General features: G+C 42.7%; 1 protein-coding gene across 3 annotated transcripts in view; it reads right to left on the reverse strand.

The window, feature by feature from the left end:
* Positions 1-457: 457 nt before the first annotated feature.
* LOC129384097 (zinc finger transcription factor family protein 17-like) overlaps positions 458-22856 on the reverse strand; it is a 32990-nt gene continuing 10591 nt past the window's right edge. Inside the window, exons 1-4 of one of the 3 annotated variants that reach the window (XM_055069233.2) lie at positions 16646-17507; positions 13808-13948; positions 4055-4144; positions 458-963 (exon numbers count right to left, since the gene is read on the reverse strand). In XM_055069233.2, the coding sequence (XP_054925208.1) occupies positions 869-963; positions 4055-4144; positions 13808-13948; positions 16646-16868 (549 nt within the window). In that variant the 5' untranslated portion in view covers positions 16869-17507 and the 3' untranslated portion in view covers positions 458-868. Of the gene's footprint in view, positions 964-3961; positions 4145-13807; positions 13949-16645; positions 17508-22856 lie in introns of those variants that run through there. The other 2 variants (XM_055069232.2, XR_008611873.2) reach the window with 2 other exon arrangements.

The raw sequence follows: 22856 nt of genomic DNA on the forward strand, positions 1-22856 counted from the left end.
TTTCGCACAAGGCCTCACGAGACGATCTCGCAGAAGCATGGATCGGCGCATGGGCCCGTGCTGCTTGCCATCCCGAACCAAAGAGGAAACATGTTCTCCCTTGCGCCCCCAAGTAACCCTGCCATGAGGCGGCGTTAGCAGCGCAACACTCGCGCCATCTCTCGCGTGGCCTGGGGCCCGCAGCGAAGCCGCAATGCAGGAGACGGAAGCTATGCGGGAAAAACAACATATCAGGGGACGTGTGACAGTCGCGCATCCCCACAAGACAAATGTGATAAGAGCTGTATTATGTGACCTATTATAACTCCGTGGTGACAATACAGACAGGATATGCAGGGCATATAGCGATGAGGACAGTAGCAATGGAATGATATCACCAGTGTACAGAGCGCTGAATTCATTCTTGCTCCGTTACTGATAATTGAGAACTCTATCAAATGAAAAATTAAGAGAAATATCATGTGTGAAGGAATACTACTCATCATATCTATTGCAATTATTCTTGGACAGCATTCCCTCTTTCTTGCTTTTATTATTAAGGCATTTATATAGTACTGCTCACCTGCTGTTCCATGTGTTCCATCGACACATATACGATCAGTTCCAAGCCTCTTGAAAAGCTCCTGTTGTGGTGTGGTCATGATGACTAGCATAAAATCTCTGTCATCCAAAAGGTCCTCATTTTTTTCTCTAAAAAAATGTCACTTTTTGTCAGGTTGTCCTTGGTGTTTAAAGAAGAGCAATGGGTTTTCCTTTTCACTATGCATCCTCTCAACCCAGAGTTGCACGCTCACATAGTCATTATCGTGCAGCCGCTCGGTCTTCGAGACTCTGGCATCCCTCATTATTTTGCGGAGATCCTGCTTGCTTAACAGGTTAATGCGGTGGAATGTCTCATCCACGTTGGACCGCACATTATCCAGTACTGCACTGCATCCATGGACACGCCTTCTCGCAGCTTGTCTTGAGAGAGTAGAGAAAGAGTGTATATTAGTTGAAGCATAAGTAAAAATTACCGAGCACGCAAGGAAGTGAAATGGGCACTGATGAACATTTTTAATATCATTATTTAGAATTCCTTTAATTGAATAATGAGTTACATTAACTTACAAAAACCTTTTGCAATGGTGTGTGTTAAATAGTTCAAGCTGTCGCAATTTTTGTTCTTTTTAGGTTAGGTTAGGTTAGGTGTTATGCAGCCTTCAGCTGCTGAAGAGGCAAGATTACATTTCTGAATTATACTACACGATTACATTACATTTGAAGAGGCAAGATTACATATTAAAGTGTTTAAATGTTTGGTGTCATTGATAAACCGTCATAGGGATTATCTGCACCAGTGTTATCAGGTACGTAAGTGAAGAAATTTATTGTGTGTACCAAGTTTACAGCTAGACTGCCAATTTCATTCTTCAGTGTTGGTAACCTTGTTCGCACAAAAGACATTACTGAACCATTGTAAAAGCATTGCACTGGACTGGACATGTGCAGATTGTGGTTCAGATCCTACCCAGGGCAAAAATGTCTTCCACTTTAGTTCCTTTACTAAATATTGCCATTGTTATCAATTTCTATCCTACAGTTAGAACTTAATTTTCCAATTACATTCCATAGCATAAGTTATTGCCACTTCCATAGTGGCATGCCACCATAGAAGGGCAAAACAGTCTGCAATCGAAAACATGTGCAACATTTCCAGATTAACTTAAACATCACTGTTACTGACTGAATTGATGCACATAATTTGATTAATGTCAATATAAAAATTGTCAATTAAAGCTTTCAGCAATTATTTTTAATGGTTGATTTATCAGTCATTCATCCATATTTACAGAGCAGACACACCTGTGAACGTATGCTTTGAAGGCTATGCAGTCATGTGGGTTTTTGAGTTAAAGGTATTATTTCAGTCAAGTAGAGTACTGACTGGACACTTGAAGCTGTTTTACGAGTTCATGTCTAATACCCCTGTCACACGGCAAATCTAATGTCATTTACAACGAATGACATTCGCTGATAATGCCATTTCTTTGGTGTCACACGGTAAAACGTAAGGACATTTACAAACAAATCAGTTCGCCAAACTCATTCGCATTCGTTTGGAACTGAATGTGTATCCTCGACACCACGAGTTTACCAGTGTTTCGCAAACAGTACGTGCTTCTTTTTTTGTTTTAACAAAAAATCACTATTCTATCCATTTTATTACCTAATTATTGCTTTAACGACATTGAAGTCCATCACATAGGTAAATACAGAAAACTACTCTCAGTCCAGTGACCAGACAGCCATCTTTAGCTTTCGCTGCAGCAGTCATGTTGGTTCTCACCGGAGCATCGGCCGCGGCCACTTCAATTAACTTGGCATAAAAGCGTGCGCGTTTTTTCCTGTGGCACGCGCCAAGAATGAGGATATTAGAAGCTCGTATGCACATCAGAAAGGCGATGACATGCAACTGCCCTTCTCGTACCTTTTTTAGCAGATGTAGCGGACGCGCCTATCGTTCTCTTCGCCCTGTTGCTTGCCTTAGCTCGACTCGACTTCGTTGGCAATGTCAACAAGTTAGTAATCGAACACTACGGTTTGAAAGCAGTGATCACATATTCTAGTGGAATTTAGCATACTGGAAAATAATTATTGGACAAAAGTGGGTTTGAGGCGTGTTTTTTTTTTTTACTATCGTCATTGTCATCATTTTCAAATGACATTAGTTTTCGCCGTGTGACAGGGGTATAAGCCTAATTATCGTGATCGTTTCAATCATGTTTCATTCACATAGCTGATTCATGAGCATCCAAGTATTAAGGCACCATATTTTCCAAACCATAGGTGCCACCATTTTCTTTTCATTTTCGTCCAAGCGTATTGTAGAACAGTGTAACTTATATATGCAAGACCAACATGAGACATTCTTTTTCTCCAGCAATGTACTTGCAGTTTACTTTGTCTGCTAGAATGTGCGGCTCATAAAATTTTTTTTTACTGAAGTTTAGTGCCCTGTAATGGGTAAGTACGACATTTTAGGATAAGTGTATAAACATGCACAATCGCATTTCACGATGCTGACCCAAGTTAAGATAGATGCATCTTATACAATGAGTTATATACACATATTTTTTCTTTGAAAGTTGTGAAAAGAGGGGGGCAAGGGGGTGACTTGTACAACAGTTCAAATTATAGTCCAGAAAATATGGCACATGGTTTGTGAGCCCTACATATAGTAGAGTAAAATACAACTTGAGCTGATGAAAGTTTCACATGGAAAGCACATCTGCTGTGGATGACCTACAGTAGTGGCGAGAGGTCGCAGTTTCATCAATGTCTGTAATACTTGCACTTCAGTTTAGGCAAAATGGCAGACATAATTATGTACAATGCACCTTAAGTAATCCCAAGTGGAAATTATTCCAGCTTACTGCTATTTTGAGACATTGAATCCCACTAGGATCATAAGTCATACCAATACAGTTAACTGAAAGCCTGAAAAATAAAACAGAAAAAGAAAAAGCCACAGTCTGCTACGTGGCCTACAGTGCACCAGGAGGCACTACACCTTCCTGCTTGGTACATGAAGTGATGCAAACAAGTATAAAATAACTAAAGTCGTTGCCTGCAATAAGAATAGCCATATAGGTCAAATATAGGCCACTGGCTGTGCCAAGGTAGTTGTTACCGCTGTGAAATTGGAGAACGGTTCCCTTTTTTCTCTCTCTCTCTGAACCCTTCAGGCATTGATACAATGTAGCAAAATGATAAACATGTTTATGATGTCATTAACTATAATGCCCAGCAGTCAGTAAAGGTGGCCTCGAATTATGTGGAAATTATGAATTATAAATGAATTTCATGTGCTCCAAGTTCATTGCATGGTCTGGCATGAGTATTGCCTTGTATTTGGGATGTTGAAAACTCAACAACCACTCTTTATGTATTATAAAGCAGGGCAAAAGCGGTTTCTTACCAGCAATAGCAGCTCTTTCCGACTTGGACAGAAAAACACGACCCAGTTCAAAGTCGTGGCCTCTGTGCTTGAATTGGAAAACCACATACACACCTGTGTTGTCTTCAGTCACAGCCATTGCCGCAAAACATCTTTTTCCACACTTGACACTTGAAGGCCGCTTCAGCTTTTGTTTACTTGTAGCTGTGGAAAAAGATAACCGGGTAGTTTATTCTAACTTAAGCACTGGACTTCCAACACATGCTTAGTGGTGGTTCTACTACACCATTTACACCATTTAGCTACAATTCAACTTGCCTGAAACCTGGCTACGCGAACTGCGCAAAGGTGTGGTATTTTCACGCTTTCAGGGCAACGCAGCGTTTTCAGCAGGGGTACGAGAAGACTTAAATATAAGAAACAAATAGTGAACGTGCAAGTAATTCAGTTTGAGATGGATCATCTACTAGACTTTTCAAATATTGAGTAATATTTGCAGTAATGCAATGGATTGCCCGAGGTCAAAGCATTGCATGCAGCATTTCAAAAACACTTGGTGTCTCGAAACAAGAACAAATAAAACAAATCTGGGTTTTTACATGCCAATACCACGATCTGATTATCAGGCATGCCTCTCTCAGTATAAGTTTCGTCCTGGCTGTCAACACCAATCGAAGCAATTACTATATGCAATGCTAACAGGGTACGGTGACAAAAGCAGCATTCATAGCAAGCACAATGGCATGCACTAAGACCCATTGACCACTGGAAGGCACACAGTTTGCATTGCATACATGTGTTCTTGCATGTGGTTCAGAACTGTATGGCAATTTGTGATCTTTTAAGTACAGGAACTAACTTCTGTGCACACTTGTGATAGTTGCCGACTTGTGAAAAGAGGGGGAGGTTACTTGTGCCAGGTTCAAATTATTGTCCGGAAAATATTGTATATGGTTTGTGAGCCCTGCATATAGTAGAATAATATACAAGTTAAAGTGATGAAAGCTTCACATGGAAAGCAGATCTGCTGTGATCTTGTGGACTCGTACAGCAGTGCTTCATCAGTTATCAAAAACTTGTACTAATGATCTCGGAAACAATTGCCAATCGTACCAATATATTAACACCAAGCTTCCTGTAACTGCTTGCAGCCCATATCACAATCACCAAAAGCTAATTTCATGGCACACTACCCTGACCATTGGCCCTAATCAGCACTGCTTCATCAGGTCGGTTGGGTATCAGTAACTAGAGCTACAGTTAGCTGATGAATTGACTCATATCTATTTGCAGTTGAATCAACTCATATCTATTTGCAGAGGCCAGCAAACCACCTTGTAACAAAATTGAGTGTATGGAATGGTAGCAATGTTGTTTGTGTCCACCACTGCCATCTTTGCATCCATTTGTGCTATGGCACCTCCTTCTGGACGCCATTCATAGCCTCGCGGCAGTCTCTTGCATTGTTATCGGGTGTAATACACTTGTGCATGTGCCATAGTGCATATGAAAGCACATGTGTCATTTGCAATGCACATAAGACATTCACCTTCAGTTCTTTTGTTATGTGTGACAGAGCAAATTGTTCTAGTGCAGTTGTAATTTCTTGCCTCTCCGACACCTAGGCACACAGCTGCTTTCATTAGCCCACAAAATTTTTATTTATTTACAAAGGCTTTCTACCTACTCAAATGAAAGTACTTGCAACATACTGGCATGGTAATAATTGGCTGGTTCTGGGTGTTAAAATTTTCTTAAATGTGTAAGCATTTCTATGCTTACCAAATGTCCATCACGCAAGATAAAAATGTGGGCCGATCCCAGAGATAGTGCAATACTGGGCCGACCCACGGCGGAGGTGAACAGCCTTCAAGTACCCAACAAAGTGAAAAGTGCATACAATATAGATAGAGCATGGAGCAGTGAGTGGCTTTACCTTTGTTCTGCCTGTCACTACCACGAGATCGAAGCAGCGCTCGCAAATCTCTCGGCACACACCGCACCCTGCACCTTTCGCAGATCGCTTTCAAGATATGGGCCCGCTCTTCAAGGCAAAGCGACGAGAACACGGAGTTCAAGATATGGTCCACGCGGCGTATAATGGTTTGACATGGATGGATAAGGCACTAAAGAGCAGTATCAGCTTATAATGATCAGAACGTCATCAGCACACCTGGCGCCGCCGTCTGCAGCAGTCAGTGTTGCTGCGACGCTGCTGTTTATACCGGTCATATTAACTTCCATAACACTTTTTTGTTCAAGTACCCTAAAGAGCCCAGGAGGCATAGGGGTGGGGGATGTTACAATTGGCCAGCGGGGATAGTGACCTTCTGGCTTCACTGCAATGAATCGCTTCGTGAAGCCAACAACACGCCCCCTTCGAATAGCCCTTCGGAGCCAGTAAGGCTAGACACGTTTGGCGGACAGGATTGTTAGCTGGTTCGCTGTCACCTTCAGGGACCAATTGGAGCAAGAAAACTCCTGGAAATGTTTGTTCTATGGCATTCCCCCATGTACTCTGGTAATAGTCACGGTCATGACAGATTCAGCAGCAAACTGCAGAGTCAGCTCAGGAACGACATGCCAGCTTGAGTCAAGCGTGACAACACCTGTCTATGAGGCCTCACTGGTTTTGGTGTGTTCAGTAAAACAAAAGTGCAAGAGAGTGTGTGAACCTTCGCCCTCAAAGGCGGGTACTTCGACGACTTTGGACGCTTTGATTGGATGAAGGTTGGATGGCAGCTTTCCCTGGCCTAGGGATCTAGTAAGGACAGAGAGTGTTTAAGCAGACATTTTCGGCTGTTCAGTGTGCATTTCAGTCATGCTAGACTGATCAGATGTAATGTTCTCCACCCTTCATGTAGATATTGTAAATAAATCCCCTACTCCTCATTCCTCCCTTCAACAACATCCTTAGCATGAATGAGTCGGACGATGGTATGGGCCGGTACCCTTTTCATGGCAGACACCATCTCTTACAGGGATTACAATGAAAGGAGCAAAACATACCAAAAGTACACAACTAAACAAGAAATATGAATTGGAACAACATGAATTAGTGAAAAAAAAAACTACTTATTACAGGGTATATACAATGTGTGAAAAAACATAGTAATGACAAGGTTCAAGGTTCCTAAAATACTTGACTTATCACAATGAGCTGTTTTACATTACAAAACAATGGAAAAAAATTTAAGTATACATTACTAAACAAGAAAGCAAAATTGCATATTAAATAAGAACATCGAGAAATGCAACTGGAACGGAACAGCAAGGTAAGAGGTAGTTCAGATTTCTAGGAACAACTTTAAATTATGTACAAATGAGTCGTGACAAATAGCGAGGAGAAGAGGTGAGTGGAAAAACGGATTAGTGTGGGCGAAGATGGGTGCGATTTTAAGTTGGTGATCAAGCCATCAAGACACATGTCACGAGCTAGTCTGATATTTAGAGTCACGTGGGACAACCGATTGGAGTAAAGTTTATGAAAGAAGGACAATAGTGTCGGAAGCCTGCGTATATTGAGAGGAGCTAAATTAATCTAATATTTGATTTCCGTAACTAGATGTATGCGAGTAGTTTCTTGTGATGAAGCGAGCAACATTATTTTGCAGAGACACTAGTTTGTGTTCGAGGTAGGCCTCATGTGTGGATTCCAAATTAAGAAGGCATATTCGATTTTAGAGCATACTAAGGTGGTGTAAGCCAGAAATTTGGTCTCGGAGTTAGCCGAGTGCAAATAGTGCCTTATGAAGCCAAGTGATCTGGTTGCTTTAGTAGAGTGTTCTAGTTTGCCGTTTTTACACTCGGCTAAGCAGCTGAGCGGAGCGAAAGCGTGAATGCGCATGCGCCCTCCGCTTAGCTGCAAGCAGGCTGGTGGAGTCAGAAACACGGTCCGCTTACAAGCTGCCTGAACAGAAGGTTGCTGCCATTTTTTTCTAGCAAGGGTGGTCGATGCACACACCCACTCTGGCACGTGCATCGAGGCACCTTGCCTGCCTTGCTCTTTACAAGACAGATTTGCACAGACGAAGACTTATGTCTGCTAGAAGGTGCGCATACTGACCCATTTGAAAACCTCGCAGCGCGGTAGTATGTGATGCATGCTGTGCAACATGTTGGCATCAGAAAGGATCAGATTGGATGAAAAATGCAAGCTCGCTGGCTATCACGTGGCATTTCCCAAGATGGGGCTTTATTTTCCACTGGATAAAATGGACCAGTAATGCATTACAAGTTCATGTTTAGATGCTTTATGGACAAATAAGCTATATGTATTCATTTTACTTATAAAAGCTTTACTTACAAGTTTTACTTATAGGTGCTTTTATTTTGTTTCATTACCCTGAATTCGGCCAGAAGGCACTGCAAATACGAAAGGAACATCAAGCGGAAAGCCAGAGAGGCCGAGATAATCTCGTGGCTGGCGGCAATGGAAAATAAACCTGCTATGAGTAACTACTGAAGAGGAAATAACAATATCGGGAAAGAAACAATCTATTATAACTCAAAGAGAAGCTTATTACTTTCTGAAATGAGCTCGGGATGCCTTAGAACACGCACTTATACAGCAAAATATAAGAAGGAAGAAGCATGTGCTTGCTGCGGTAAAGCTAGGGAAACAATAGAGCATGCTTTACTAGAATGTGAAATATCTCCCCAGCAGTAGATTTAGGCACCACTGGCCTATATACCGTTAATAAAATATATCCAGAGAGGGAGATTAAGATGGACTGCAATGATTGTAATGGCATCATTGGAATCAGACATATGCTGGCGGGGTGTCCTGCGACTCTCCCCAAACTCGAAGAATGGACACAGTGGGAGAAAAGGATTCAAAGCCCATTGTTTCAGGACCAACTAAGGGCAGTCCAGGGGGCCCATGATGTCGCTGAAAGGCTTGGCCTGACAGTGCCAACATGGGAGCGGACCGCCTTGGCTTGAGAAGTCTAGCCTCCGGACATCATTACAATAAAAGTTTTCACACACATACACCACTGGCCTGCTTGAAGCCCTTGGGTTCAGCAAGAGCAGAGGGAAAGTAAAAATGTATGCAGTAAAGATTGGTAAGCAGTGAATGGAAGATTGGTGGACAAAAAGTAGGGAAACGTCAAACAACAGAGGCTTGCAAAGACAAAGTTCAGAAAGTTTGGTTATGGGAAGTCATCGTGGGTTTTTTTTTTCTTTGTTAACATAGGTAGAACATTAGGCAATACAAGAGCTTCATGGCGCAACCCACACATCTTTCCAAAGGGGACACTCGTAGCACCTATCCACCTCCGCTAGGCTAGACATACAACTAAAACATGCAATCACCCACCACTCCACCATGTGGCTTAGCGGGGCAACTTGGAGCGGGGTGGACCGTAATGACACTAAACTAAAACACTCTAGTGAAAATCACATCTACGCAAATGTTCCATGACAGATCGGATGACAAATGAACACCCAGATATTGCGAATACCGAGGCTACGGGCATGTTTTATAATTATGCAATTGCATAACACGGGTTTAGCTGTAGTCCCGAATCTGATAGCTTTTGTTATATTAATGTTGATTTCCGCTTGCTTACTGCCCCACTTACGGAGATTGTCTAAGTAAGATGGAAGGTAGCAGGTGTCCTCAGGGTTAGTAGATCACGCAATCATCAGCAAATAGTCTATGAAACGCCTACCATTACTAATATCGTTAATATAATCTAAAAACAAAATAGGCCTGAGCATGGAACCTTGCGGTACTCCAGATTTGACATGATTTAATGGAGACAAATGGTCATTGATGAAAACTGATTGCTACCAGTTAGTTAAAAACATTGTAGTCCACCTAGTTATCCTCACATGTTAAGATCTGTCAGTTTATGAATAAGCCAGAATTGAGGAACCTTGTCAAAAGCCTTCACGAAGTCTAGAGATATTACATCGATTCGATAAAAAGAATGAGTGGAGTTATGCAAGTCATTAATTCAAATCAATCGTGTAAAAGTCCATGCCGACTGATAAAGAAAAAGTTATGTTCTGTAAGAAACTTCATTAGAGCAGATGAAATGATGTGTTCGAGAAGTTTGCAGCACATGCTGGTTAAAGAAATTGGTCTGTAATTTGATGGGTTAGACGAATCACCATATTTAAATATGAGAATTATGCAAGCTGCCTTCCAAACATTTGGGACGCATCCCGTGTCAATACATTGCTGAAAAGGCTTGGCTAAAATGCGACATATTGCAGGTTTGGATATCTTAAGTTTAGGGCAGATGCCATCACGGCCAGGAGCAGAGTTAGTTGGAAGACAATCGATACAGGACTGTACTACTTCAGAAGCGATATTAATGTTGTGCATGCTTGAATGCAAAATAGGGGCCTGAAAGCTACTAGGTACAGGAGTCTCGTCCGTGAAAACGGATGAAAAAAAACTTGTTGAATTCAATAGCAACACGTGCCAGAGAAAGAATGTTACCATCCTTAGATAACGGTACCGTCAAGTTCGATAATTTGGGTTTCCTAAATTTTTGTGTCATTGCTAAGCATGTCTGAAATGTCATGGTTGAAAAATTTATCTTTGGCTGTTGTTACGGTCCTGCATAAGTGTGCGTGCTCACGATAGGGCCTCCAATCTTCCACAGATGCTCATAGTTCAGCTCTGCAATATATAGGTTTCACATGCGTCGCAAACCAAGTGCTTTCTGTGCAGGCTGTTATTTTGAATTTTGGAATATGCTTTTCTTTTTAAGTGTGATCAGCCCATTATGAAGAAAAACCCAGTTTGTGTTTATGTTGCAATGAGGGAATGACTGCAAGAAGCCGACAGAAAAGGTGGAAAGGTCACTAACAAGCCCGCTGACATTCACGCGGGTGTAATCAAATATTAATTTCTTTCTATTTTCATGTTTCTTTAGGGCACCTATGAATTCACAATGCAAGATATTGTGGCCACTGATACCATCCAATACATTTTCCGTAACATTATTTGGTTCTGTGGCTAGTATGAGGTCAGAGTGAATCACCATGAGTGGGAACAGAAACAATTTGATGCAAATTGAAAGTTGAGAGCATGCCAGGAAAATATTGGCATTGACGTTTTTCTTGTGCCATACAGGGGTCGGCATCAATGCCATTCAATATTGGGATAGTCGAAATCGCCGACAAGAAATATTGGTGATGTCGGGTACTTGTTCTGGACAAAACTTAAAGACTTGTTTAGATGATCCGGAAAGTAGTGGGATGAATCAAGTGGACGATAGCAGACTCCAATGACAGAGGTAGAATGTGTGGGCAGACAGAGAGCAACCCTTACAATTTTGAGGCAGGAATTAGTTTCAATAACACAAGCTTCCAAACTAGATTTTACTGCGATTAACACACCGCCACCTCTCGATTCAGTTTTATGTTTTCTAAATAATGAAAACTGACGAGACAAGGACGATCCAAAATGTCGAATGACAACCAGGTTTCGGTGCCTAGAACGTCTACTGAACAGGATTCAAGATAAGAACAGAGGTGATCTTGCTTACGAAATAAGCTGCGGAAGTTTGACAAAAGAATTGACACACATGCATCACAGCGTTCATTTTTTACATCACTGGGTTTTCACGAGGACGTGACGTTTCGGGAGGGCGCTTACTTCATTAGTGGTATGGTCAAAGACAAATCGTGTTGTTTAGTAGAAGCTTGCCAAACAGAAGTTTGAACCTTTCAGTGGGCTTCTGTTTGGAACGTCCGAAATCTCGGAGTTTCTGGACTGCATCCTCATTGAAAAATCCTTATCAGTCCACATGAGACGATTCAAACCTTTTTTAGTTTAAATGCATTTTTCAGTATGTGTTTTCTTCTTTAAGTTTAGGAATTTCACAATTACCAGCCAAGTATAGCCTTGTCTTTTCTGTCCTATTCTATGGGCACGCTCAATTTCACCAGCTGCAATGCCTAAATATTTAGAAACTAACTCGGTTACAAGCCCTTCCTTTTCCTGCCACGTCTCTGAGTCTTGCTCAATGACTGCTTTAAAGATAAGGTTGTTGTGACGCAATCTGTTACTGAGGTCGTCTACCACCAAACTTGTGTTGCAATTGTCCTGATTTTATGCTTTCCAGTTTGTCCTGGGTGTCAAGCATATGAATTACCTCGTGACGCCAGAGGTTCCTTCCATTTAGGAAAGAAGTTCAGTAACATTCGTTTGGACGTCTTTTACTTTCCCTAGGATGTCTTTCTTGAATTTTCCATTACAGGCTGCCGTATCCTTGAAAATGAGTTGATAATGACATTGGGCTGCGTGGAGATGAGCAAGTGGTACAATGCTTAAGCGTACCTAAGTCCCAGAGGAGTTTCTGCATGAATTTTTCAATCGTTTATGAAGGTTTCTTACCTATTCAAAGAAAAGTGTTTGCAACATACTGACGTGGTACTAATTGGCTGCTGCTGGCTGTTGGCCTTGGTGTCTTCCTTTGCTGTTGAGCAGCATTTAGTGAGTGCACAGTAATAATGAGCTGCACCAAATGGCTACACATTACTGCTGTACTACTCGAACTATTCCAAAAGGGCGAATTTTTCTGCTCCAACATGCACCATGACTACTTATTTCCTAGCCCAAATCCTTAACTGGCTAGGCCACCGCTGCATGCTGACACACCACCCACTGTGGGTGTGGGCTGTATTAGCCAAGTCTCAGTAAGACAAAAATAACTGTGGCACTGTTCTTTTTGAGCTTTGTTATTTAATGAAAAGGCTTTGAATTCAGGCCACCAGTGCCACAATAAAGTATTCCTATTCCAGCCGCACTACTTGTTAGAGCTGCATGCCACCTGCACTACTAGCTGGGCCAGTCACTTGAAATCCGTGGACTATAAGGTTAGAGTAGAATCAAACAGAAGACATTTTTTTGATATACTGGCTTTGGACATCCCCAAATTTTTGGGATGGGCCTGCTATAAATTTTACGTATTCATAACATGGGAAGGTTATGACGACATGTAACCCAGGCAGGCAATGCTTTTGGAAACGAACTTTAAACTTTGCCACTCCGACAGTGGTGAATAGTGATCTGTTGTCATGTTGAGCAGTACTACTTGCATCTGACCGCTGGATGTATTGTGTCACTGTTCGTTATTTATTACATGTGCTTATAACATGTGCTCCAAAAAGATGTTCCAATCATTGGTGCAATCTACTAATACCAGCTACTTTCGCAATGTCTCTGTAGGCATCTCTTTAATCCTTTTATGTCTAACACGATACACGAGGACTCCCCTGCAATCACTGACACAGAAATAGTACAGTGTAGTTCTAAAACAAATGTGCTTAACTCATATTGGTGACAACAAATAGTTTAACATTGGTGCTATCATAGGTCTGGTTTGCGATTACAGTCGATGTCTTGTGGTTGATTATAGGAGTTCTTTAACAGCAAGGTCCAGCATTACTAGAGCTTTGTTTAAAGGGCAGCCACTTGGACAGTGGTACGCTTGGACTCGGGTGTAAGTAGTTTAATATTGATGCATAGGCTTTGAGGTGACCAGGGTCAGGCTAGTGTATACAATTTTTATCCTGTTCTATTTTCTTTCGCATCACTCGCACTTCATTCAGTGTTACTGCATACATGGTGCATTGAATGATAGGAAGGAAATAGAATAATATGTATAATCTTGGCCAAGATGGCCTTGGAGTATGTTTAAGCCCAACTTTAGGCACACATGATTCCCAGCTTGGGTGAGCATACCGAGATAACTGTCCAGGTTGAGGTTCATTCCGATATGCTGTTAACGCTTCTTTGAGTAATCGTATAAACATGACTGAACAAAAATCTCTGTGGTTTTTAAAAACCCATCAAAGCCAGAGACTCAGACTGGTGGTCATGATACGGGCATTTCACGATACCTTGTGAAGCATAACTTCCAGACCGGTGACAGACGAAGTAGAAATGCTTCTTTTTCAGGTGGCCGCAAGTCTCTGTACCTGTCCTTGCAATGAAGTGACTGCGTGTGTCTTTCTCCACCTTTTCCTTCAATGACTTGAAAGCTGATCAGGATAATAAAATAAAGCAAATGTTACATGTATGCAGTGTGTCAAGGGGAATCAGTTTATTGTAAGCCCACGTTGGCTGTGCAGAATATCTTATGGGGTAATTTAGAAGAAGAAAGAAGATTAAGTACCCTGGACACTTGTTATGTTCAGTCTGCATTTCAGGGTGTGTAATGCACAGAACTAGCGTTACAAAGTTGAATCGTAGACATGTTGTGGAACTCAGTAGTTATGAAGAAGAGGTTCAGTGACATCTTTTCTCTTTTCCTGATGAGGATCAAGCATTTGTTTTTCTCAGGGCAAAATTTTAGAGCGAAGCATAATGGAATTGAAGAAAAAGAAGATATAAAAAAGTGACAAGAATGATGTTGCTTCTTGTACATATTTAAACTATGCTTTGTTTGAGTACATTTTGCAGCTTTCATACAGAGATCAAACTCCTGCGAAGACAGTATGTATAGAAACTGTAAGCTAATTTGCTTTATTAACTTGAGGTTGACACTGTGACATGGCGTCTTAATTATAGCAGCGCAAAGTGACTGCCATCAAAATTTTTTTCGTGAGCAACGCCAAGAACTGCATGAAATGACAACTGAAAATGACAACTCTACATCTTACAAATTTCCGTTCTGAACGAGAAAGAAAATACAGAGAATCATACCTTATCTATAAGTTCAAGGCATTGCAACAAATAGGCATAAACATTTCAAAAGGAGCTTTATAATCTATCCGCTATGCTAAATTTCAAGCTATAGGCAACAACACTTAGTTTGGTTTCTTGGCGTATCCTTTTTTTCTTTCCTCTTCTTTTTCTCAGCCGGCGTGTCAGACGCCGTTGACATGCCGGCTAACACGCGTGAGTTGGCACGTGGTTGACACCATGTTTTCCCCGTGTTTTAACTGAACAATTAGTAGATTTAAATTTTTTGCACATTGGGAATTCAGGAAATATAAAACTTCGACAGGAGCTATCATTAGAACTAGTGTACAGTACTTCTAGCACTTCTTTAATCAAACAATGCAAAATTTGCGCTTTGGTTGACTCAGCATTTACTTATTGTGTTAAGATTGATATGAAGTGCTACTTTGTTTTTTCTGCTGTGTGTACATGTTTTTAGACGCAATCCTTTCCATTGTATGGAGTTCTCGCTCACACAAAGCCATGTGCTCGATTGCAGATCGACCTTAGGCAGAAGTGCAATCTCATACCTGTGCACTTGCCTCTATTCATTAGTGTGCAATACCGCGCAAGCCTGTGCATAACTATACGACGACTGTAAAGCATATGAAAGCTCCAGCACCAGTTTAGGGCACAAGATTAGACCAGATTTCTTGAACAGAAAAGCTGATTTAACACATTATTAATGTACAAGGAGGCTTGTCCATGCTACCTAACCTGACAACTATTGCTTCTAGACCCTAAAGAATGCAGTAAAAAAAAAAAGTAGGTGCTTGCTGCAATGGGGAGAAACAAATTTTTCCTGTACCATACTATAGGTGCTTACCCATTTCCAAGTTTGCAAAGCGAGTGCTTTCCTGCATGGCATGGCCACCACTATGGCTAATATTCATGCTACCAAATCTGCATATATTGTATCGCATGGTTTACCTTACAGAAGTTGGGAACTAGAAGCAGGGTTCATACTTTGTATATTTGTTTTCTTTCTTTCATTAGTTAAAGTAAAAATAGCAAATCATTAACTTCATTCATGCTCCTCCAGTCACTTTTCTTTTATAGAATGTATTCTAGGGTTTTAGCGCTAAAACCACGATTTGATTATGAGGCATGCCATAGTGGCGCAGTCCGGATTAATTTTGACCACGAGGGGATCTTTAAAGGGACACTAAAGCGAAACAATAAATCAGTTTAGACTAATGAAGCATTGTTTGAGAACCCTGCAGGCAGTGATTTCAAAAAAATAGTTTGATTATTAGATGAGAAAATGAAGGTCGAAGTATCAGTATTTGAATTTCGCGCCGAAACCCCAGTGCCGGTACGTTAGCGTGACGTCAGGGATTCCAAAGTATGTTTTCGCATTTGGGCCGCGTTGGCTGAATAAAGGTTCCTGAAACTTGCCATGTTTAATATTTGGTTCCTTTAGAACTCAATATAGTCAATCTGTACCGCTATATATAATTAGTAGGCCCTAGAAGATGCCATCAAAATCCACGACGTCACAGCCCCAGGTGCGGGAACTCAAGTAGGCGTCGCCACCCGTATTTCGTTCTTGCGCTTTTTCTGGCTTACCAAACGTCTTATCATTGTAACAGTGGTGTTTTTGGTGTTGTAGAACGGTAATTTACTGATGCAGAAGAAATAATTTTTCACTTTAATGTCCCTTTAACGTGCCACACAGGCGTTTCTTGCATTTCGCTCCCATCTAAATGCGGCCGCCGCGGCGGGTACATTTTTTTAAAACTTAAATATGCGATTCCTAAATAAGATCCATCAGCAATGATTCTGCGTTGCTTCGATTCAAAACAGCAATGATAAGCATGCAATTTAATGTATGATGGTATAAGTTGCAGCTAGTGCATGGTCAGATAAAATGTTAAGCATGAAAGCACCATAAATGAGCACATTTAAAGCAATAAGTGAACAAGTGAATCGTTCACTCTGCAAGCCCGTAATGCAAAAATAACAGGTGCAGTGGTAATCACGCGTTGCTTTGAGAGAATAAGCAAGTGTCTTACCTGGCATTGTCAGAAAGTGATACCTCTCATATTCTGGCTCGAAGAAATGCACGCTGATATGGCGGTACTCCAGTTCTTTCAAAGTCAGGGCTACTTCACACTCGTCGCAGTTGTACTTCGGGTGAGTGATTTTGTGCACAAGTTTTATGTGCCTCTGCAGACTGCGATTGTTCGCTAACCGCAGGTCGCAGTACTGACATTCAAAGGAAGCAACTTTCGCCATTGCGATACCGCGAAGAGAAGCATGGGGTTTCCTAAAAACCGATTACGTAACTATGCTCAGTGCGTGCAAGCGGGCCTTCTATATCTGCGGGTGCTCTGACCATGGAGGAAAGAAAAAGCTGAGAGATGCTGACGTCACTCTTTGCGAAGCATGAGTGACGTCGGAAGGTGTGGCAGATATCCTCTCTTGTGCATATCTCTCTCCTCCGGCCCGCAACCACGCACGAACTGCGTGGGCTGCACGGGCGCGCCTGTAGCAATCCGAAAGCATCTACTATTCTGACAAAAGATGCAATCGCGATGTAACGTTGGCGAAGTCTGACTATTCTGCCCTGGCATTGAAACAAGTTTAAAATAAACTCCTCACATTAGACCGTCATGTTGGACTCCGCAACTTTTGCGGGATTTTGTGAAAAGCAATATGGTTTATTGGTCCAGCCAACTGAAACTGTCCTGATGGCTTCTAGACCCACCATGTTGTATTAGTGGTTTTGGCGTTGCGCTGCGAAAGTGAGGTTGTGGGATCACATCTCGGTTGTGGAGGCCGCATTTCGACGGGGTTCGACGAAGTAAAAATGCAATGCCCGTGTACCGTACGTTAAACACATGTTCACGAATCCCGTGCGGTGAAAATTAATCTGCAGTTCACCGCTACGGCGTGCCTCATTATCAGTTCTCGGCTTTGGCACGTGAAGTGTCAAAATTTGAATGTTTGATTAAGCGCAGGTACGGTGGCTGCCTAGTTCCTGCGTCATTTTAGATTACCTTTATCGTTCATTTCTACCTTCGTTTCCTCTGTTTGGGCTCCCTGGGGCTAGACCATAGTGGTTATGGCTAGACGCGGCGATGAAAAAATCAACGAGTCTAGAAGTTCAGGACAACATTCATTTGGGCTAGATGGTGCATACTTGATTTAGGAAGGAACAGCGCCAACGAAGACGTTCACAAGTGGGGAGAACGACACAGGACAAGCACCATGTTAAAATTGGCTCCAAGGCGCTGTCAATACAGGTTAAGAAAATGTTAGTAAGCACCGGGGCGACGCAGGATCAAATACAAATCCCTTGTCTTTGTCGATAAAACTTGTTCTCGAAAGAGATTAACGTCACATCAAGGTAAAATTCTAGCATTTTCATAAAATTATATATTGACACGCCAGAGGAGTTTTGGAACTCTACTGCACTGTTACTTCCTATAGCATCTCTGACAGAACGAAATAAGGCATCGTGGGACACAGAGTAAAACAAGTCTTCAACATCTACTGAAAACACATAACCATTGGAAGTACATCCCTCAAGAAACCTAACAACATCTTTTGAACTCTTTGTGGCGTACGGATCTTGAACTTTAAGGGATGTAAGGTGCTTTTGAAGAAACTTGCTTAACACAATCAGCCAAGTTCCATTTTCGCTGACCACTGTTCTGAATGGCACGGACAGTTTGTGCGTTTTGGCCGTAAAGAACATCGAAAGGGCATTGCTTTGGTGTTACCAATGTCATTGGCCAGCGTGCTCAGATCTAATTCTTTGCACATCACAGCCGCCTTGCCTCTCACTCGCGTCGCACTAGCTTTCAGAGGGATGAAGTTCTTTGCAATTGCTTCGCCGGCTCTTTTTTGAAACTCTTCCTCGGTGAGCACCACAAACCCACCATCCTTGTCAGCTTGAAAAAGCCGGAGTCTATTCTTCCTGAAATACGACACGACTTTTCCCATAGAATCTTTGCTAGTCAACGTGTTAGTGCTGGTCGTAGATCTTATAAGCGTATTCACACCATCCAGAAGGCATCTTTCACGGTTTTCTTCCAACGCCTTTCCTGCTATGCGCCTATTAAGCGCCAGGAACTCATGTGCTTCTATCCGTGGCTCGTGGCTGAATTTCGGACCTTTGTTCAACACATGCCTGACATCGTTGGGAAGATCAACGTCTCCGATGACCGTCACCAGCCTTTCCGGGGGCTTCTTGTCCTTCTTCAGAGAAGACGACCGTAAACACTGGTTCCGTGTCTGAGCCCATCAAAATATATATGTATATATATATATATATTATAGAGAGAGAGAGAGAGAGAGAAAGAACAGCGCATTAGTAACTCCCAGTTATGGATATCCATACATTTGTTCCCGCGAGCAGGCATCATGTAATGAATGATTGTAGACCAAAAATATTTCGCGTTTCTTTCCGGATAAATACATGAACATTAATAATGCCTTGGTTTTCATACTTATTAACCCTTTCGCTGTCACTGACGTACCGGTACGTCATCGCGCTTCCCCCCCACGGTGTCACTGACGTACCGGTACGTTCTCTATCGTGCGTTCAAAATTTCGCGCCTGAGCGCAAAAACAGGCGCTCCTGGATTGGCCACGCCATCGGTTGACTCTTTCTACAAGTTCGTATATTCGCTCCGACCTGTGTTAACCCATGTATTGAAGAGTACGGTGCGACTGCCACTCCCCACTTTCTCTTTGCTGAGTGGCGCGGTGGCTCCGCGTTCGCTGGATCATGCGTCGCGCGCGTGTGGTTATGGGTTCAAGGGTTGTTCTGTAATCTCCGCTGGTTTGAAGGTTTTTATTTTTCTTCTGTTGGTGTGCCTGCTACGGCGCGTCAAGTTCAGGCGCACGTGCCGTTGCCTCTCCAAAAAGGGTGACTCGATTGCTGCTTTCGCTCTCTCGCCACACCCTCGCTTCCGACTTGCAGCAGTAAACGTAAAGCCCTTCGAACTTTGTTTAGCCTTTTTTCATCTCCCTCTGTCTTCTTGATCACGCAACGTCCCATTTCTCTCCGTTGCGCGGGCGACTGAAAGCGCTTCCTCCCTGCGCGCGGTTACTTTCGGATGGCTCGGCGCGCGGGACGTTCGTCTGCTCATGGGAGCGGTGGCTGAATTCCGATTCAGAATACGAGCCGAGCTCGGATTCGGACTCAGACAAAGTCGCTTGAGACGAAGAGGGTTCCGCATCGTCAGATTCGGATGTTGAACAGATTTTATAGTCAGGCTGATGATGATGATGTTTACTAACAACAGCTGCAGAACACTGAAATGGGCATATTGCATTGACTATGTTATTTGTATGCCAATCATAATCAAAAATAAATTGCTATGTTCATTCCCTGTTATGCTCGTTCCCTGAAACCAAGCCGACACTGGGGGTGCGTCACGGCCAGAAACGTCCGACAGCGAAAGGGTTAAGAAGTAAAGGAACATTACAGGTTAGCGATTGCATTAGATAAATTGTTAGCCTTTTTGGCATGAGCCATCTATCCTGGCTGTAGTCCCGACAGTGATTTTACAAGTGAAGAGACTTTGTTAGAGGAAAAAAATATGAATAGAGTAAAGGAAAGCCATACAGATCTGGCAGTTTGAAATCGCGTTAAATTTGGTGAAAAGTGGTGATGTTGTGTGGAGGTATGGAACGTTAGCAATAATTCCGACGTGCACGTTTCTGAAGAAAAAGCTTGTGTTAGTGTTCACAGTGGTGCCCCACACATGCATGCAGTAGTTAATATGAGACGCAAATAGTGCCTGGTAAATTTGTAATTTCAACTGTTCTGGAAAGAAATATTTTTAAGGCCGTTGTGGCTGGACCATCCCAATGAAGTGGAAAGGAGCGCGTTCGCTTTAGGAATGACATCGCAAGCCTCCAGACCAGAGACAAACAGGCTGGTATGATCCACATATAGAATGGTTGTTGCCTCGCTTTCTGCAAGGGTTCATCGAGCAATAAGGTTCCCAAAGAGCTCCAGCCGCACGGGAAGGTGCGAGGTGAAATCCGGCAACACTCATGCAGGCGGCTGTTCCCCCACTCTCCATTCCCCCCAGCCGCACTTTGCTTCGCTGCACCGCTCATTCTTGGCTCAGCAGCCGTCCGATATGGAGGTTCCCATTGTTGATCGCGCCAAGTACGAGATTTGTTCCGCAATTCGCTTTTTGCACGCCAAGGGGACTCCCCCGTGGATATTCATCATCAGTTGACAGAGGTGTATGGCGACAAGTGCATGTCCGTTCAACACGTCCGAAAGTGGTTTAGGGAGTTTAGTGCCGGTTGAAAGAAAGTCCACGATGAAGAACGGAGTGGAAGACCGTCAGTTTCGAAGGTGGTTATCAAGATGGCCCGACGCAAAGTGCTTCGGAAGAGGAGGATCAACATCTGTGAACTTATTGCTCAGATTCCTGGAAGTTCTTACGGTACAGTGGAAAGAGCTTTGACTAAAGTATTGGGGTATCAGAAGTGTTGTGCTCAATGGATACCGCGGCTATTGACATCAGACTACAAGGAGAAACGCCTTGACTGTGCTCGCCAGTTTCTTCAAAATTGTCAAGAAGATAAGGAAGGATTGTTGGACTCCATTTTTATGGGAGACTAAAAGTGGGTGTTTCATTTCACTCCTGATATGAAATAAAAATCCCAAGAGTGGCGTCACCCAGAGTCACCAGTTGCAAAGAAGTTCAAACTCCTTCTGCTGGCAAAGTCATGGCCACTGTTTTTTGGGATCATAAGGGAGTACTGCTGATCGATTTAATGGAACCTGGGACAACAATCAACTCTGAGAGTTATTGTGCAACACTATGAAAACTCAGGCAAGCTATTCAGAACTGCCGGCGAGGACAACTGGCAGCCAGTGTAACACTGCTTCACGACAACGCCCGACCTGACGTCTCCTGTCAAACCCAGGAACTTTTGACAAACTTTGGGTCGACTGTCATGCCCCACCTACCGTACAGTCCGGACCTTGCACCTAGTGATTATCACTTGTTCCCCAAACTAAAAGAACATTTTAGTAGCCAACGCTTCCGGAGCGATGAAGTCGAAGAGGTGAAATGCTTCCTCAGTGGGTCGGCGGCAGACTTCTACGACACTGGGATACAGAAATTGGAGCACTGTATACAAAAATGCATAGAAAAAGATGGCGATTATGTAAGTTTCATCTTTCCAATAATGTAAATTTCTATGAGAATAAACAATGTTCTCTACTTCTAAAATTGATGGGAACCTTATTTCTGGATCAACCTTCGTATGTCTATCATGTCATTAACGTAAATGTCGAAGGGGACCTAAAATGCTGCCCTGTGGGACACCTAACAATATTGCCGTCCAAGGAAATACTATTTCCAATGACAACGCATTGCCTGCAATCAAGCAGATACGAACACAACAAAATATGTCATTCCATGTACACCGTTTGCAGTCAACTCTTATTAGAATCTTGTGTTGCAGACTGTCAAAAGCCTTGCTGTAGTCAATAAATATCCAGACTACTAGGTTTCATTTTTCTAGCTTCTTGATTAACACCTGCTGAACAAGCAGTGCAGTTTCGGTAGAGCAGGTCATCAAAGCTGTTTCTCCATCGCCAGGGTTTGTGTCATGCTCTCCAACCATGATTCCTCGCTCCTTTGTGCCCTCCAGAGGGGCACGGTCATGGCCCCCCAAACAAGGGGCTTAAATCACCACAGCAATGAAATTGCAATTTTTCGCTTTTAATATGCTTCAGTGCAATACATTGCATAAGCTTCCCTGCTTAACTCAACTGTAATGCGGCAGAGGTGACCTTAGGAACACTTTCTAGACATTGCAAACAATATGTGCATTCTGGTCAGAACTACACCTGACTTAACATTCCGACACGTCGGCATATGGATGGCCGTTGTGCAGTTTAAGAGCACGAATACGCATGCTGGTTGTGGCTTGAGGAAATGTGATTTCTTAAACAAGTTTCAATGCCAATGCCCTAGACTAAGCTTCACCGCAATGCAGTTGTGTTATGCACTGGAGCTTCTGTAATGTATTGCGGTCCATCACTGCAGCAACGTCAGAACCAGCTTTGAATGGGTGTCATGTGAGTTATTAGATGTCTCGGTGCTCATACTGCGACAGATGACGGCACATGTGCGCATGTATAGTCGGGAACATGTGCAAGGCTGTGTTGCAGTCTCGTATATGGAGCTTGCAAGATGGGCGAAGCAAGGGCCCAAATCACCACAACCCTGCCGGAAA

Source organism: Dermacentor andersoni, chromosome 9, assembly GCF_023375885.2.
Source record: "Dermacentor andersoni chromosome 9, qqDerAnde1_hic_scaffold, whole genome shotgun sequence".
In the NCBI taxonomy this organism is placed as follows: Eukaryota; Metazoa; Arthropoda; class Arachnida; order Ixodida; family Ixodidae; genus Dermacentor; species Dermacentor andersoni.